The sequence below is a fragment of the Schistocerca americana genome, chromosome 4 (assembly GCF_021461395.2).
Source record: "Schistocerca americana isolate TAMUIC-IGC-003095 chromosome 4, iqSchAmer2.1, whole genome shotgun sequence".
Taxonomy (NCBI): Eukaryota; Metazoa; Arthropoda; class Insecta; order Orthoptera; family Acrididae; genus Schistocerca; species Schistocerca americana.
Genome location: NC_060122.1, coordinates 377,551,364 through 377,569,201, shown reverse-complemented (window position 1 = coordinate 377,569,201; position 17,838 = coordinate 377,551,364). Strand labels below are relative to the sequence as shown.

General features: G+C 42.8%; 1 protein-coding gene across 1 annotated transcript in view; it reads left to right on the top strand.

Moving 5' to 3' along the window:
* LOC124612811 (spondin-2-like) overlaps positions 1-16,740 on the top strand; it is a gene marked incomplete at its 5' end in the record, with an annotated part of 241,157 nt that extends 224,417 nt beyond the window's left edge. The window contains one exon of the mRNA XM_047141232.1: positions 15,087-16,740. Coding sequence (XP_046997188.1) covers positions 15,087-15,298 — 212 coding nt within the window. The remainder of the gene's footprint in view (positions 1-15,086) is intronic.
* Positions 16,741-17,838: the final 1,098 nt, after the last annotated feature.

Here is a 17,838-nt window from a genome sequence, read left to right as displayed (position 1 = left end):
AAATCGAAGAAATACGAAAGTAATGAGAAGTAGCAGAGATGAGAACAGCGAGAAACTTAAAGCCAGGATTGATGGTTATGAAGTAGATGAAGTTCAGGAATCGTGCTACCTAGGCAGCAAAATAGTTAATGACGGGCAGAGCAAGGAGAACCTAAAAAGTAGTATAGTACTGAGAAAAATGGCATTCCTGGTGAAGAGAAGTGTGCTAGAATCAAACATTGTCTTCAATTTGAGGAAGAAATTTCTGAGAATATGCGTTCAGCGTTGTATGGTAGTGAAACATGGACTGCGGGAGAACAGGAAAGAAGGGAATCGATGCATTTGAGATGTGGTGCTACAGACGAATGTTGAAAATTAAGTGGCCTGACAAGGTAAAGAATGAGGAGGTTCTCCGCAAAATCGGAGAGAAAAGGAATGTATGGAAAATACTAACAAGAAGAAGGGACAGGATGACAGGACATCTGTTAAGATATCAGGGAATATCTTCCATGGTACTAGAGGGCACGGTGGAGGGTAAAAATTATTGAGGAAGACAGAGATTGGAATACATCCAGCAAAAAAAATGAGTGAGGACGTAGTTTGCAAGTGCTACTCTGAGATGAAAAGGTTGGCACAGGAGAGGAATTCGTGGTGGACCGCATAAAGCCAATCTGATGACTCATAAAAACAAAAAAAGGGTCTCTCAGCGTCGTTGGCTGTGCTCTCTCTTTACTAATATTACTTTTTGTAAATATTTTTATTACGCGTCCTTGACAGTGATTCCAGTTTGTTTTGTTCTGTTTTTGAATTTTAAAGCATTTTGTTAGCTTGTATCTCATGACATGCCTCTTCCGGCTAACCTCCGTGCCCCCTACAGACCCTACTTGTAACTTGCCTGCCTCCTATTTAAGGGGGGAAGCCACATTAGGAGTCTGTTTGACACAGATTTTTTGGGATTTTTTTTTGGATAGAAGGAATTAATTAGAATTTAATCAAATTTTTAAATTATTTCGTTCGTATTTCGACCAGTTTTTGTAACTGTTTTTGGATAATTTCAGCCAAAAATAACAAAGTTACGCTGTGATGTCCGCTGAAGGTTGTGAATACAGTGCACCAATTGCGTGCAGTGTCGCCATTCCGATTTTCACCTGAAATCAAAAAGGATTTGATTTTACATTAATAACTTATTTTCTAAGAATATGAACCTCAGTACATGTTAAAAAAATAGAAATCAAAAATTTTTCAGGCGTTGGAACAATTTACTTCGATTTTCAGGATTTTTTTCTCTGATTATGCAAATAAAAATGTCTTTAAAATCATGATATCATCTCACATGTTGGTTTATATAATTCGTAATTTTATAAAGAATCATGCTATCAATTTTCATAATGACCGGTTCTATACTTTTTAAGTTAGACTCTACGCAAATGTGGAAAAAGTCACTTCGAGGTGAACGCGTTTGATAAATAAATTCTTGGAATCTAGAAGTTCTAGGAAGTTAAGAATAATGTAAAATGCTTACCGATAAATCTGCGATTCCAGCACCATATAGTAATCCTTTTTCTTCCTCATAGGCTTCGTTGTGCGCTTGCAGCACTGCTTTCCGAGCTTTCCGACCTTCCTTCGATTCCAATGAACTACGTCGATTCTGCCGGCTCACCCGCTGGTTATCCATTTGTTCAGTATAATTGAAGCTTTGCATGCCTACTACAATTCCTGCCTCGTTCATTACCATCAGAGGGGACGAATTTCCTTCATTGAATAGGCCCGCTGCTAAATACGATACCAACTCAACGACTTTTAGTCCGGAGTGCAAATATTTAGGAGCTAATCGCCAAATAGTGCAATTAAAACTTCCATTCGCATTTTGCGTGTGGCCACCTAAAAATCTCTCCAGTAATTCACCCCTTGATAAATCTTCATATATTGGAATAATTTACTTCTGTAGGTCGGGGTGCAATGGAGTAGGGTGAGATTCATGTTCCATTCCAAGAGCTGTTCGTTTCTGCCACTCGCACCAGCTGTCTTCTCCCTCTGGCCAATACTCGTGTCGAGGATTTTCATCCGTGGAAGTCATGTGATAGTATGTCGCCATTATTGCTTTTGTCATGTCTTGTACACTATCTAAAATCTCAACGAATGAGAATTTCGCTTTGAAATTTTGACAGCGTATTCTTGGATAGCTAAGCTAACGGTTTATGCAATGAAAAAAATCACAGTTTTTGAACCCGCTAATGTCGTTTTCCCCCTTAAGTGCCTCTGCTGGCATACCTCAGCAGTAAGCCTGTGCCCTCTCAGGATGCCGGACTTGTCAGTACAGGAGACGTATGTCGATTGCCTAGATGGCAAGCGACGACATACCATGTCTATGTCATTATGGTGTTCTTATGATGTTTGTTAAAATGTTTTTAAACATTATTTAGTTGTATGTATCCATTTTAATAGTAGGCCGGTTCACACTACATGACTTTTTAATTTGTTACCTTTATGACGTGTGTGGACGAGTTGTTTTGAACATTTATATATTTGATTTCTTGCTGATGATGTTTACTGCAACATTCTACACCATCTGACTAATTCTGTTGTATTTTGTTTTATGATATCATGTAGATACTACTAGATAATGGCCTTAGGGACTGAAACTGGTCGTAATTTAAAATGGAAATTAAAGTACAAGTGGTGCTGACATTTTCCTTAAAGAATTTCTGCTCTTAGAAGTAGGTCAACACGAGTTTGTTAACTTTTTATTTTGATACTCATTTTCCAGGCCTCTCCATGGAATATTAATACAGTTTCACAATCATTGGGGCGGGTTCTCCAGTGGTTGTTTACTCAACTGTCAGCGCTCCAGAGCAAATCATCAACAACGATATCAACTTTTGGCCAAAAACTCTTGACATTTATTTGTTAGAGTCTCATATTCTTGCATCCAATCGCATTGGACGAACGTCCAACTCAGGGGTATTCGTAAAGACGGTCCCAATAAAAATAATTTTAAAATATTTAAACATAAATTGAATACGAATAATCTGTACACGTATGCAAACAGAAAGGTTTTAAAGTTTATGAACGCAGGTCTTAAACGTTCGATATGTTCTGCTCCTGCTGCACGACAAACATCTAAGTGCTAGCTGAAAGTGGGGAATTGGACATCCAGTTTGTTGTTTATCGTTTTCCGCATCGAATCTGAGACAAAATTCCGTCTGCATCGAATTTGCCGACTTACTTCGACCGAACTCAAGAAAGCAGAAAACCTTGTGTTGCCGGCGAGGCGTCTTACAATTGTTTGCTCATTGGCGCGGATACTCCAGCGGTTGTTTACTCAACTATCAGCGCTCTAGCCATGGTACTCGAAATTCTAGATCCTGTTCTTTCCATGGATGTGTGTTACTGATATCCAAATGATATATCGTTAAATAAAAATTATATGTGTCCGGTTCATCTTTTTGAACAACTTTGTATTTTATTAATGAGTTGTTGATATGATGTAGAAGCCTACAAAACTATATGAAATACTCTAACGATGACCCAGCACATTCGGGATACAGTGTATAGCTAACGGAGGGTATTCTGAACATTTCGTGCAAGACAGAGATTCATGTGGGATAGTTGCTTCCTGTTCCTATGTTCCTAACTGTTCCGCATAATGAAAGGACTATAAAGAGTTACAGAAAACGAGTTCTGACATGGAAATTAGCTTTTCGCGAACGCATCACCATATAACATATTTTCTTCTTCTATATGAGGAATGTGTCTTGAAAGTCTGTCCGTGCTCTTTTGTTGTACCCTGTCTAAAATTGAAGAAATAACACAGTGTCAAAGATTTATCATCGATATAAAATGTAATTATGACTTGTTCTGTTAAAGAGTTACAGTGACATCACTCTTCTCAAGCGAAATAAATTATGAATTCACAGTTTCTGAAAACCATCGCTTCAGTGTCTAACCAAAAATACTAAATTTATCCACGTGGTCGTTAACGAACGAGTTTCTTCAGCGCACAGTAAAATAGCCGTTACCGTAAACTCCGTGGCGAAGTTGGTGAGCTACCACTGAACGCTATCTGCGATTCTGCGTCGTCGCCAAGCCAGCTTTCAGAAGCGTGAAGGTCATCCCGCGGGTATTGTTTACGGTAATATCCGTCCACCCGCTCAATAAACGTGGCCACCAGATGGGAGCATGAGCGTTTCCAGTTCCCGTTTACACGTAGAGCTTTCGTTGACGATCATAAACAAACACAGCACTGTTTCTGAAACACTCCTTTGTTTACAGACATGCGGTGGAAACATGCTTCCTGATTTTTTTTTTTTTTGATAGGTATTTGTAAACATAGCTGTCATTACGACAGCAGTCAGAGACCCTCTCGATTAACTACGTGTTTCGCTGCTTCAGCTGTGCTGTAGAGGATGTTCAGCGTTTCCTATAATGCACGCACGGGGATTACAGAGGACGCTTGGTAATAATTAAAGATGTGAATTCTCGAGACCGCTCGCCTTTCCGTTATGCTGAAGTTGCAGTTACTTTCTGTTAAACAGCATAACATGCAAGGAGACGCAGTGCTTCCAACACACTACCACTTCACATGTGTACCTTACAGGAAAAAAAAAAACGAGATCCCAACTGGGCCGAACTTGGGAATTAACAAAAAACGAGTTTAAGCAAACTGATTTAACAAAAAGGTCAATTTTCTTCAACCATAAAACGTGGAAGGAAAATAGTCGTCCATGAGTATTACAGCTAGTAATATCAAGAATCTGCGTGAAGTGCACTTTTTTGTACGACACGATGTAGAACTCATAAATGGATATAGTAATTGATCTTCTACTTTATTTTTCCCAAAGAGCTATTAACGACTGCAAACCTTTTCTACATCTCTGTCACTGTAATATCAGTGAATGAAGACAGCAATATGATCTGAGATGTTGTAGTTGTGGCACATTACTTGGCATTTCTGACACACTGGAATGAAAATGTGCGTACATCACTTGGAATTCCGTGAGTTAAATAATGAGCAGAGAACTCCTAACGGTAATCAAGCTTCTGTTGCCTTGATCACGCCAGAGTGGTGAGATGGACGTTGGGTAGGTCGCTAAGGTGTAAATTGTGGTACTGACTTTGAGGTCCCAATTTTATTTTGTCCACATAATAATCGACCAGAATACTATTGCACCTAGGATACAGGGTACTTGATCAGCTTATCGAGAGTGAGCGTGTAACCAGGATTGACAGTTAATGCACAACTGGGGTGAAAGTATTGGCAGTGCAATGCACTTTCCTTAGTCATCACTGTACCTGTTTGCTGTAACGTCGCGGCGTGTTCCCGATAACGGCCAAGTGCAATACCACCGTGGTTGAGTAGTACATCCGTTGATAGACAAATCCTCGGCGCTCGTTGATATACTTATCTTTTAAATCTTTGCGTTCGTTGTCTCTGGTAGAAGTACAGGTTTTGGGTTTTTTCGCTGTAAACCATGAATACATTAAAGTATATTTTGTTCATTGTGTGAGTGGCTATTTTTCACTTGCTCGAACAGCTGATAACAATGACAATAAAATTTGTACAAGCTTAAATTAGTTTTGTCATAACGAAATCTGTCTTACACAAAACCACTGAGCACTGCACTCTAACACTTGCGAGTGGGCGAGCATGCTGTGCTCCATACCCTTAGAAAGTTCTGTAATCTTACTCCGTACTTTTCGGCTACTACGCAAGAAAGTCACAAAAACTGCAGAGAATTTGAATGGATTGGACTTGTCTCTGAACCACATAATGTTGACTGACAGTCTGCTACAAATTTTTTTTTTACACGGAAGGTTTGCGTTTACTGGCTAAATGAGGTACGTTATTTTAAAAAAATGTTGCTATTATTGTGGTTTGAAGCAGCTCTCCACGCTAAGGTATCTTGTGTAATCTTCTACATTTTTTGCATGATTTTGATATACTGATTCATGACTGGTTTTCGTATCGATTGTGATACACTGGTGTTCGATAACTAGGGGCTCCAAATGTCTTCCGATTCCCGGTTCTTCGCGTAGAAATGGTCTGCCATTCGTTCCTTGCCATTCAGATTTCTTTGAGAAGACGGGAAGTTTTTGTACGACCCAACAACTGTGACATGATGGGGAATTGTCACCATAATTTCCACCAATTGCACATGAATTGTTGCACCCTTGTTCTTCTTCTGAGGTAGAGAACGAACTACAACACGATACCCCAGTTCATCAGTAGGGCATGCCATTTCGTTTTGGCTTCTGTAGAACTAGGGAATAGAAGAGAATTGAAGCACTTGAGATGTGATGCTATAGACGAATGTTGAAAATTATGTGGACTGATAATGCAAGGAATGAGGAGGTTCTTGCACAATCGGAAGGGAAGGAATATGTGAACAACACTGACAAGGAGAACGAGCAGGATAGTAGGACATCTGGTGAGACATCAGGGAATGACTTCCATGGTACTAGAGCGAACTGTAAAGGGCAAAAGCTGTAGAGGGAGACAGAGACTGGAATACATCCGGCAAATAACTGAGGACGTAGGCTGCAAGTGCTATCTGAGATGAAGAGGGAAGAGGTTGGCACAAGAGAGGAAGGAAAAAAAAAAGGAAAAAAAAGGAGGAGAACGTACTACTGAAATGTGACACGGGGATTTCGCTATGTAGCAGGTGTGTACTTGCAAATGAAATAAAAATTACTTGATTTCTCCCAGGTGGTAGTTTAACTACGAGTATTATGACCATCCCTTGCAAGCTCCTTTACTTTTCAGACAGCGAAATCGAATTCATGACCACAGGTGCGGTTCTAAAGGAGGAGGAGGAGGTGGGGAGGGAGAAGGAGAGGGTTGTCACATATGTTACTGCTACACCTCCACCTAATATATCTTGTCATTGCCGTCCCCGTCACTTGTAACGAGCCACAAGTAACTAATATTCATCAAAAATAACAATGCATTATTATTATTATTATTATTATTATTATACTAAAACATTTTATATCATTTGTTTCCATCAGTGCTCAGCACATTGCTTCAGTGTAACTTCCAAGAAATTGCAGTTCAGATACTAGCATAGCACAGATAATATGAATAAACGTTTCCTTCATGTTTTCTTTTGAATGCTGTTACCAGCTATTGAATGTTATTGCCAACTGTAGCGTGTGTGTGTGTATGTGTGGGTGCATGTGTTAGTTGGTACATGTTTCTGTAAATTTAATTGTTTATATGTGTAGCTGCAATTTTTTTAAATTTTTCACTTGATATTAGTATTTTAAGCTTTTTTGTATTTTGCTATCGTTTATCACCTGTTCGTTTTTCGCAATAGTTCTCTGGATATATGTGAAGTTCTATGTTGCTTTTTTAAACTATTGCATATCTGTTATCATATTTAGCAGAGAGTTTATGTTTATATGTATCTGGATAAATAACCATAATGAACATCGTATTCCAATGCAAGGAAACTACCACATCCAGAAAGCTGTTGCAAGAAAGCAGCATATGATAAACGAAAGCAAAATACAGTGTAGAAATATACATGGTGCTAGGAGTATAGGTACAGATATGATTGGTAGCTTAATATGTACAGGGTGTTTCAAAAATGACCGGTATATTTGAAACGGCAATAAAAACTAAACGAGCAGCGATAGAAATACACCGTTTGTTGCAATATGCTTGGGACAACAGTACATTTTCAGGCGGACAAACTTTCGAAATTACAGTAGTTACAATTTTCAACAACAGATGGCGCTGCAAGTGATGTGAAAGATATAGAAGACAACACAGTCTGTGGGTGCGCCATTCTGTACGTCGTCTTTCTGCTGTAAGCGTGTGCTGTTCACAAAGTGCAAATGTGCTGTAGACAACATGGTTTATTCCTTAGAACAGAGGATTTTTCTGGTGTTGGAATTCCACCGCCTAGAACGCAGTGTTGTTGCAACAAGACGAAGTTTTCAACGGAGGTTTAATGTAACCAAAGGACCGAAAAGCGATACAATAAAGGATCTGTTTGAAAAATTTCAACGGACTGGGAACGTGATGGATGAACGTGCTGAAAAGGTAGGGCGACCGCGTACGGCAACCACAGAGGGCAACGCGCAGCTAGTGCAGCAGGTGATCCAACAGCGGCCTTGGGTTTCCGTTCGCCGTGTTGCAGCTGCGGTCCAAATGACGCCAACGTCCACGTATCGTCTCATGCGCCAGAGTTTACACCTCTATCCATACAAAATTCAAATGCGGCAACCCCTCAGCGCAGCTACCATTGCTGCACGAGAGATATTCGCTAACGATATAGTGCACAGGATTGATGACGGCGATATGCATGTGGGCAGCATTTGGTTTACTGACAAAGCTTATTTTTACCTGGACGGCTTCGTCAATAAACAGAACTGGTGCATATGGGGAACCGAAAAGCCCCATGTTGCAGTCCCATCGTCCCTGCATCCTCAAAAAGTACTGGTCTGGGCCGCCATTTCTTCCAAAGGAATCATTGGCCCATTTTTCAGATCCGAAACGATTACTGCATCACGCTATCTGGACATTCTTCGTGAATTTGTGGCGGTACAAACAGCCTTAGGCGACACTGCGAACACCTCGTGGTTTATGCAAGATGGTGCCCGGCCACATCGCACGGCCGACGTCTTTAATTTCCTGAATGAATATTTCGATGATCGTGTGATTGCTTTGGGCTATCCGAAACATACAGGAGGCGGCGTGGATTGGCCTCCCTATTCGCCAGACATGAACCGCTGTGACTTCTTTCTGTGGGGACACTTGAAAGACCAGGTGTACCGCCAGAATCCAGAAACAATTGAACAGCTGAAGCAGTACATCTCATCTGCATGTGAAGCCATTCCGCCAGACACGTTGTCAAAGGTTTCGGGTAATTTCATTCAGAGACTACGCCATATTATTGCTACGCATGGTGGATATGTGGAAAATATCGTACTACAGAGTTTCCCAGACCGCAGCGCCATCTGTTGTTGAAAATGGTAACTACTGTAATTTCGAAAGTTTGTCTGCCTGAAAATGTGCTGTTGTCCCAAGCATATTGCAACAAACGGTGTATTTCTATCGCTGCTCGTTTAGTTTTTATTGCCGTTTCAAATATACCGGTCATTTTTGAAACACCCTGTACCTACTTAAGTGTGTTACTTGCTTTTTTTTCTCTGCGTCTTTGATAGTCTTCCTGCAAACACAGCAAATAGTTTACTACCTTCTGTTTTCTGCACACTTGTAACTGCACTGCGAAGTTAACTATGCTGTCAGTACACACTATTAGGTCGCGTCCATGCGTCCGTACTTCAATACCTGGCCTGCTGTCCTGGGGAAATTATACGGTAATGGCTTGCTTGTGCCACATTTATTGGAGGTATCAACCAACCCAAAGACATACTACTCGTAATAGCTGTACTAGCCTGTTAAATGAAGTGAATAATGGCGTAATGTTGTTTACTACACTGTCCTTAGTCACAAATAGAAATATCGGCACTTACACCCCTAACACCTGTATGTATATAAAATGAAAAATTTGAAAAAAATTCAGATATACAAGTACAGACCTAATAAAACAGAAAGATTTACCAACTGACACCTAAAACACACATGTGCACTTGCACACATATACACAGACAAAGGATCACACAACGACACACCAAACACACACACACACACACACACACACACACACGCACACGCACACGCACACGCACACTTAGACACAGACCATACATTTCAGACATTCGAGAATTGACTATGACATTCAAGAGTTGGCAATAACATTCAATAGTTAGTAAACAACTTTGAAAAAGAAATGTAGGAAGTGTGCGTCCATTTTGTCAGTGCTGTGCTAGTGATAATTTGAAAGCATATGTACTGCTTTAAAACCAAAAGAGAGCAGCAACGAGGAACTTTTAATCATGTGTTTGAAGTATTATTATGTTACATTAAACTAGAAAGTGCCAAAAGTGTCTCTAACCTGGAAGTACAGTTTCTAATACGTAAAAGAAAACACCATACACATAAATACATATACACTCCTGGAAATGGAAAAAAGAACACATTGACACCGGTGTGTCAGACCCACCATACTTGCTCCGGACACTGCGAGAGGGCTGTACAAGCAATGATCACACGCACGGCACAGCGGACACACCAGGAACCGCGGTGTTGGCCGTCGAATGGCGCTAGCTGCGCAGCATTTGTGCACCGCCGCCGTCAGTGTCAGTCAGTTTGCCGTGGCATACGGAGCTCCATCGCAGTCTTTAACACTGGTAGCATGCCGCGACAGCGTGGACGTGAACCGTATGTGCAGTTGACGGACTTTGAGCGAGGGCGTATAGTGGGCATGCGGGAGGCCGGGTGGACGTACCGCCGAATTGCTCAACACGTGGGGCGTGAGGTCTCCACAGTACATCGATGTTGTCGCCAGTGGTCGGCGGAAGGTGCACGTGCCCGTCGACCTGGGACCGGACCGCAGCGACGCACGGATGCACGCCAAGACCGTAGGATCCTACGCAGTGCCGTAGGGGACCGCACCGCCACTTCCCAGCAAATTAGGGATACTGTTGCTCCTGGGGTATCGGCGAGGACCATTCGCAACCGTCTCCATGAAGCTGGGCTACGGTCCCGCACACCGTTAGGCCATCTTCCGCTCACGCCCCAACATCGTGCAGCCCGCCTCCAGTGGTGTCGCGACAGGCGTGAATGGAGGGACGAATGGAGACGTGTCGTCTTCAGCGATGAGAGTCGCTTCTGCCTTGGTGCCAATGATGGTCGTATGCGTGTTTGGCGCCGTGCAGGTGAGCGCCACAATCAGGACTGCATACGACCGAGGCACACAGGGCCAACACCCGGCATCATGGTGTGGGGAGCGATCTCCTACACTGGCCGTACACCACTGGTGATCGTCGAGGGGACACTGAATAGTGCACGGTACATCCAAACCGTCATCGAACCCATCGTTCTACCATTCCTAGACCGGCAAGGGAACTTGCTGTTCCAACAGGACAATGCACGTCCGCATGTATCCCGTGCCACCCAACGTGCTCTAGAAGGTGTAAGTCAACTTCCCTGGCCAGCAAGATCTCCGGATCTGTCCCCCATTGAGCATGTTTGGGACTGGATGAAGCGTCGTCTCACGCGGTCTGCACGTCCAGCACGAACGCTGGTCCAACTGAGGCGCCAGGTGGAAATGGTATGGCAAGCCGTTCCACAGGACTACATCCAGCATCTCTACGATCGTCTCCATGGGAGAATAGCAGCCTGCATTGCTACGAAAGGTGGATATACACTGTACTAGTGCCGACATTGTGCATGCTCTGTTGCCTGTGTCTATGTGCCTGTGGTTCTGTCAGTGTGATCATGTGATGTATCTGACCCCAGGAATGTGTCAATAAAGTTTCCCCTTCCTGGGACAATGAATTTACGGTGTTCTTATTTCAATTTCCAGGAGTGTATATTGCAGCCCACAGATGATGCTTTTCAAAAAATAAAGCCTAATAGATGACTCTTAGTTGTAGTTCATTTTCTTGACTACTTTGTACTTTCAAAAATACATAAAGTTCTCAGCCTTTGATATTTTTTGTAATTAACTGTTGTGTAATTCGATTGTTTTTGTTATAATGACGCAAATGGGCATAAGTCACCGTCCACCCCCGATAGGCGGCGCAAGTTGTGTTCTATTTTCGCAGCAGTAATGTAAGCCACTGCACCGATCAGTCTGATGTAGTTCATTGCAAGTTATACGTACCAAATGCTGGAACATTTGCTATTTTTAATTTTTGACTCGAGCATGTCTACTCGAAAACTTGACGATTGCTTTCTCGCAATATAACTTTACGTAAGTAACCTTTCTATGTTTCTGTCAAACGTTTTTCTATGCATTACCTTGTAGAGTTGTTAAAATTTCGTTCTGAAGAAGACATCCTTGGAGGTATCGAAACCTAGGTCAGACTACTAAGAAATTACTTGCTGTGTTATTTCTCCATTCTAATTGCATATTGCATGATAAAATTGGTTTCATTCAGCTGCACATTGACGTACCTCACGTGACAAGTATCCACCTTATATCACACGCGGCTGAGGATTATTTTTGAGGACGACAGGACAACAGAAGTTATAGGTACTTGGGAATATCATGATCAGCCCCCACCCCATCAACCTGTATCCTCACCTGCCAACATTTTTCTTTATTTTCATCATTCATCAATCTTCTACCTGGTTTGATGTTGCCCGCCACGGCGACCAATTCATCTAGGAGTATCACTTGCAACCTACGTCCTCAATTATTTGGTAGATCTATTCCTATCTCTGTCTTCCTCAACAGATTTTGCCTTCTACAGCCTCCTGTAGTACAATGGAAGTCATTCCCTGATATCTTGTCAGCATTTTCCACATATTGCTTTCCTCCCCGATTTTGTGCAGAGAAACCTCCTCATTCCTTGTCTTATCAGTCCACCTAATTTTCAACATTTGTCTGTAGTACCACGTCACAAATGCTCAGATTCTGTTCTTCTTCGGTTGTCACACAGTCCATGTTTCGCTACCGTACAATTCTGTGCTCCAAACGTAGATTCTCAGAAATTTCCTCCTCAAATTAAAGCCTATCTTTGATGGTAGTGGACTTCTGATGGCCAGAAATACCCTTTCTGCCAGTGCTGGTCTGCTTTTGATGTCCTCTTTGCTCCGTCCGTCATTGGCTATTTTACTGCCTATGTGCAGAATTCCTTAACTTCATCTACTTCGTGACCAACAATCCTTTCTTCCATTTACTCTGAATCCACTTTCTTTTGTTCCTTCCATTCAGCAGATCATGTAATTCTTATTCAGTTTCGCTGAGGATAGCAATGTCATCAGCGAATCGTATGATTGACAGATTTCCACCTAGATTTTTAATCCCGTTCCTGAACTTTTATTTTCGTCGTTGCTTCTTCGATGTACATATTGAACCAAAAAATGGCTCTAAGCACTACGGGACTTAACTTCTGAGGTCATCAGTCTCCTAAAACTTAGAACTACTTAAACCTAACTAACCTGAGGACATCACACGCACCCATGCCCGAGGCAGGATTCGAACCTGCGACCGTAGCGGTCGCGCGATTCCAGACTATAGCGCCTAGAACCGCTCGGCCACTCCGGCCGGCTACATATTGAACAGTATAGGCGAAAGACTATATACCTGTCTTATACCCTTTTATTATTCCGTCTTGACTCTTGCACATATTGTATAGTACCCATCTTCTCTACAGCTTGCCCGTATTTTTCTCAAAATTTCGAACATCTTGCATCATTTTGCATTGTCGAACGCTTTTTCCAGGTCGACAAATCCTATGAACGTGTCTTCATCTTTCTTTAGTCTTGCTTCCACCATCAACCGCAACGTCATAATTGCCTCTCTAGTGGCTTTAACTTTCCTAAAGCCAAACTAATCGTCATCTCACACATACTCAATTTTATTTTGAGTCCTTCTGTATATTAGTCTTGTTAGCAATTTGGCTGCATGAGCTGTTAAGCTAATTATTCGATAATTCTCGCACTTGTCAGCTCATGCAGCGTTCGGAACTGTGCGGATGATATTTTTCTGAAAGTCAGATGGTACATCGCCAGACTCATACATTCTACACGGGTCCCCCAATGATTTAGAAATTCTGAAGGAATATTATCGGTCCCTTCAGCCTTATTTGATCTTACACTACTGGCCATTAAAACTGCTACACCACAAAGATGACGTACCACAGACGTGAAATTTAACAGAGAGGAAGAAGATGCTGTGATATGCAAATGATTAGCTTTTCAGAGCATTCACACAAGGTTGGCGCCGGTGGCGACACCTAGAACGTGCTGACATGAGGAAAGCTTCCAACCGATTTCTCATACACAAACAGCAGTTGACCGGCGTTGCCTGGTGAAACGTTGTTGTGATGCCTCGATTAAGGAGGAGAAATGCGTACCATTACTTTTCCGACTTTCGTAAAGTCGGATTGTAGCCTAACGCGATTGCGATTTATCGTATCGCAACATTGCTGCTCGCGTTGGTCGAGATACAATGACTGTTAACAAAATATGGAATCCGTGGGTTTAGGAGGGTAATACGGAAAGCCGTGCTGGATCCCAACGGACAGGCATCTTATCCGCATGGCTGTAACGGATCGTGCAGCCACGTCTCGATCCCTGAGTCAACAGATAGAGACGTTTGCAAGACGACAACCATCTGCACGAACAGTTCGACGACCGTTGCAGCAGCATGGACTATCAGCTCGGAGACCGTGGTTGCGGTTGCCCTTGACGCTGCATCAAAGACAGGAGCGCCTGCGATGGTGTACTCAACGACGAACCTGAGTGCACGAAAGGCAAAACGTCATTTTTTCGGATGAATCCAGATTCTGTTTACAGCATCATGATGGTCGCATGTGTGTTTGGCGACATTGCAGTGAACGCACATTGGAGGTGTGTATTCGTCATCGCCATACTGGCGTATCACCCGACGTGATGGTATGGGGTGCCATTGGTTACACGTCTCGGTCACCTCTTGTTGGCACTGGCAGCACTTTGAACAGCGGACGTTACGTTTCAGATGTGTTACGACCCGTGGCTCTACCCTTCATTCGATCCCTGCGAAACCCTACATTTCAGCAGGATAATGCACGACCGCATGTTGCAGGTCCTGTACTGGCCTTTGTGGATACAGAAAATGTTCGACTGCTGCCCTGCCAGCACATTCTCCAGATCTCTCACCAATTGCAAACGTCTGGTCAATGGTGGCCGAGCATCTGACTCGTCACAATACGCCAGTCACTACTCTTGATGAACTGTGGTATCGGGTTGAAGCTGCATAGGCAGCTGTACATGTACACGCCATCCAAGCTCTGTTTGACTCAATGCCCAGGCGTATCAAGGCCGTTATTACGACCGTAGGTGGTTGTTCTGAGTACTGATTTCTCAGGATCTATGCACCAAAATTACGTGCAAATGTAATCAGGTGTCAGTACTAGTATAATATATTTGTCCAATGAATACCCGTTTATCATCTGCATTTCTTCTTGGTGTAACAATTTGAATGGCCAGTAGTGTAAATCCTCCTGCCAGTACAGCGTGTTATAAGAGCGTGTATCTGCCGCAGGTGGGCAGCACGGCGTGAGGCGGCTGGCGGCATCGCGCTGCGTGGTCGGCGAGTGGAGCGAGTGGTCCGACTGCAGCGCCTCTTGCGGAGCCGGCGAGTCGCGCAGGAGCCGCGCCGTGCTGAGGACGGGCGCTCGGCCGTGTCCGGCGCTGTCCGAGGCGCGGCCGTGCGCCGGCGTCGCCGCCTGCACGCGCCGCTTCTTCTCCTGGTGACCGGCCGCCCCCGCCGCCGCCCCCGCCCTCAAATCTCCCACCGACCACTGCCAACGCTGGCGACACACCTCACTGTGGCCGACCGATTTACTGCAAACGAGGCACAGGCTGGAGAACTGCAGTCAAGGCAGTCTCCTTACTCCATCGACGAACTGTAATGTGGCTGTTTACTACTACGTCATCGCAATGCACGTTTCACAGAAATCATTTAGAATTTGATTTCGCCACGTTCCTTTTTCGTTGTCAGGATGAAATTGATGCGGATATCAAGCATCGTGAATAGAAATAAGGAAGATAACTGTATAGCTATTTAACTGCACTAATTACAGACACACTGGAACCAGGCACATTTTGCATCACACCGTTTATGGTCTTGGTCGAAAGCGAGCTGAATAACACTTCACTTCAGTAACCGGGGTCACGTGGTACAAGAACGTGACACACACCTGTCGTACGTCGTGTCACAGCCCCAACGAACAAATATCACAAAAAGTAGTGAAAGGATTTGTTCCTGTCCACCATTTCTAGTTATTTTTCTAAATCGTTTTTACAAGATACAATCGATGTTGAAAACGTAATTGTCCTGTTCATCGAAAGAAGTCGGTGATTCTCGCGATTAGAGGAGATCTTTGCATACACGTTTCCTGTCAAAATTATAAATAATTATAAAAAATTGCAATGTTGAATAGATCACTAAGTGCGCTTAATGTCTCCTTCGCTCTCTCTTCTTCTTCTTCTTCTTCTTCTTTTTCTCTCTCTCTCTTTCTCTCTCTCTCTCTCTCGTCACTGTCATCATCGCAGCCACTAAACTGGTTTTTCACACTATCTCAGGTGGCCGCCAATCACTTGACAATGGTCTCTAAGTTTTTCCAGAAGTTGACAGGTTGGCGAAATCATGGCTTTTAAATTTCAACATTTCCAAACATGTTACTAAATTGCCGTGCCAGTACTTCAGACTTGTCAAAAGAAGAACGAAGCCATGCGAGTGGCTGTCTACTTCCTGTGTTTTATTTACCAGCGCTAAGACGAAAATGTATTTCGCCTCCTCCTGCGAAAGAACGTGGGATATATTTCTTGCTATATAAGACTGGCTAAAAGCTTCTAGTTAATATTAGCTTAAGTGTTGTATTGTGCATTTCATCACGTGCAGTTTTGAATCAGTATGAAGTTTTGTCGAAGAAATCGGCAATATGTCACTCTGTAATATCTGATGCGGGTCTATGAACACGACAAAATACTCTTGTTAAAATGTAAACGGCTCCTTATACATGAAATGATATCAACAAAACGATAAAAGTTTTCGAAATGCACATGTAAAAAAAAAGCGAAGGTTTTTTCACACCCGGAGCTGGTTCCTGCAGTACTTTTGAGGGTGGTCGCGGGGTACATACCATGAAATTACGTGACGCTTCCACGTATGCTATGGATTCTTAGAAATGTACATCTACAGTATTGCAGATATTCTTTCCAACTTCATTCTCTTTCTATGGAAAATGAGGATGCTCCAGTAAACAATTTGAGGTAGGGAACTTGGGGTCGGAAAAACGAGCTTAAGCAGATAACAGGAATAAAATCACAATACCGTGTACTTATGTATATACATTAGTTAAAGTTAACTGCAAATATCATCATTTTCACATTGAACGTACCATTTGTAATGCATCTTACAAAATGTCTCATACACAAGTGACTTTAGGTATCCCCATAGGAAATAATGAAGGGGATTCGGGTCAGGTGACCTCGCAGGCCATGGAATAAGACCTCCCCTTTCAACCCAACGAACAGGAGATACAGCACTGAGATAGTTGCGGCCACCCAAACTGAAGTGAGGCGGTGCGCCGTCGTGTTGTATCGACAACCTCTCACCAACAACCAAGGGTACGTTCTCCAACAACTTACGTAGAACTCTTTGCACGCAACTCAAGTACGGGCGGATATTCAGATGGCATCATGCCGTCCTAGTAATCAGGTTCGTCCTCCTTGTTTCTTTGCAGGAAATAAAGAATGTACATGTAAATAAAAAGTACAGTACGTGTAAACTTGTACGTATGTTAAGTATAAGTACAAACGGGAATACTAAACAAAGCGGCAGACAAGTTTACCTCCATATCTCCTTCAGTTGGATTCTGTTACCCCAGGTTCCCTACCTCAAATTGTTCAATGGAGCATTCTCTATGTCCTGTTACATTCTTGCACGCTCTAACGGGAACATTCTGTGTATCTCTGTATGCACTAACCCGTCTTACGATCCTCACCAGATTTTACCATAGTATCGCATAATGGTAGCCCTATTCTCTTCAAATACAGGCTCTCTAAATTTAATTAACAGGGTTTCCCGCGAACTGCTTCGTCCTCCAAGAACTACAAGTTTCCCGAGCATTTCTATTACACCAACGTATGGGCTACTGCCTTGTTGCGAAAATAGCAACGCATCTCTGAATTAGTTCAAATTCAAATGTTCAAATGTGTGTGAAATCTTATGGGACTAAACTGCTAAGGTCATCAGTCCCTAAGCATACGCACTACATAACCTAAATTAT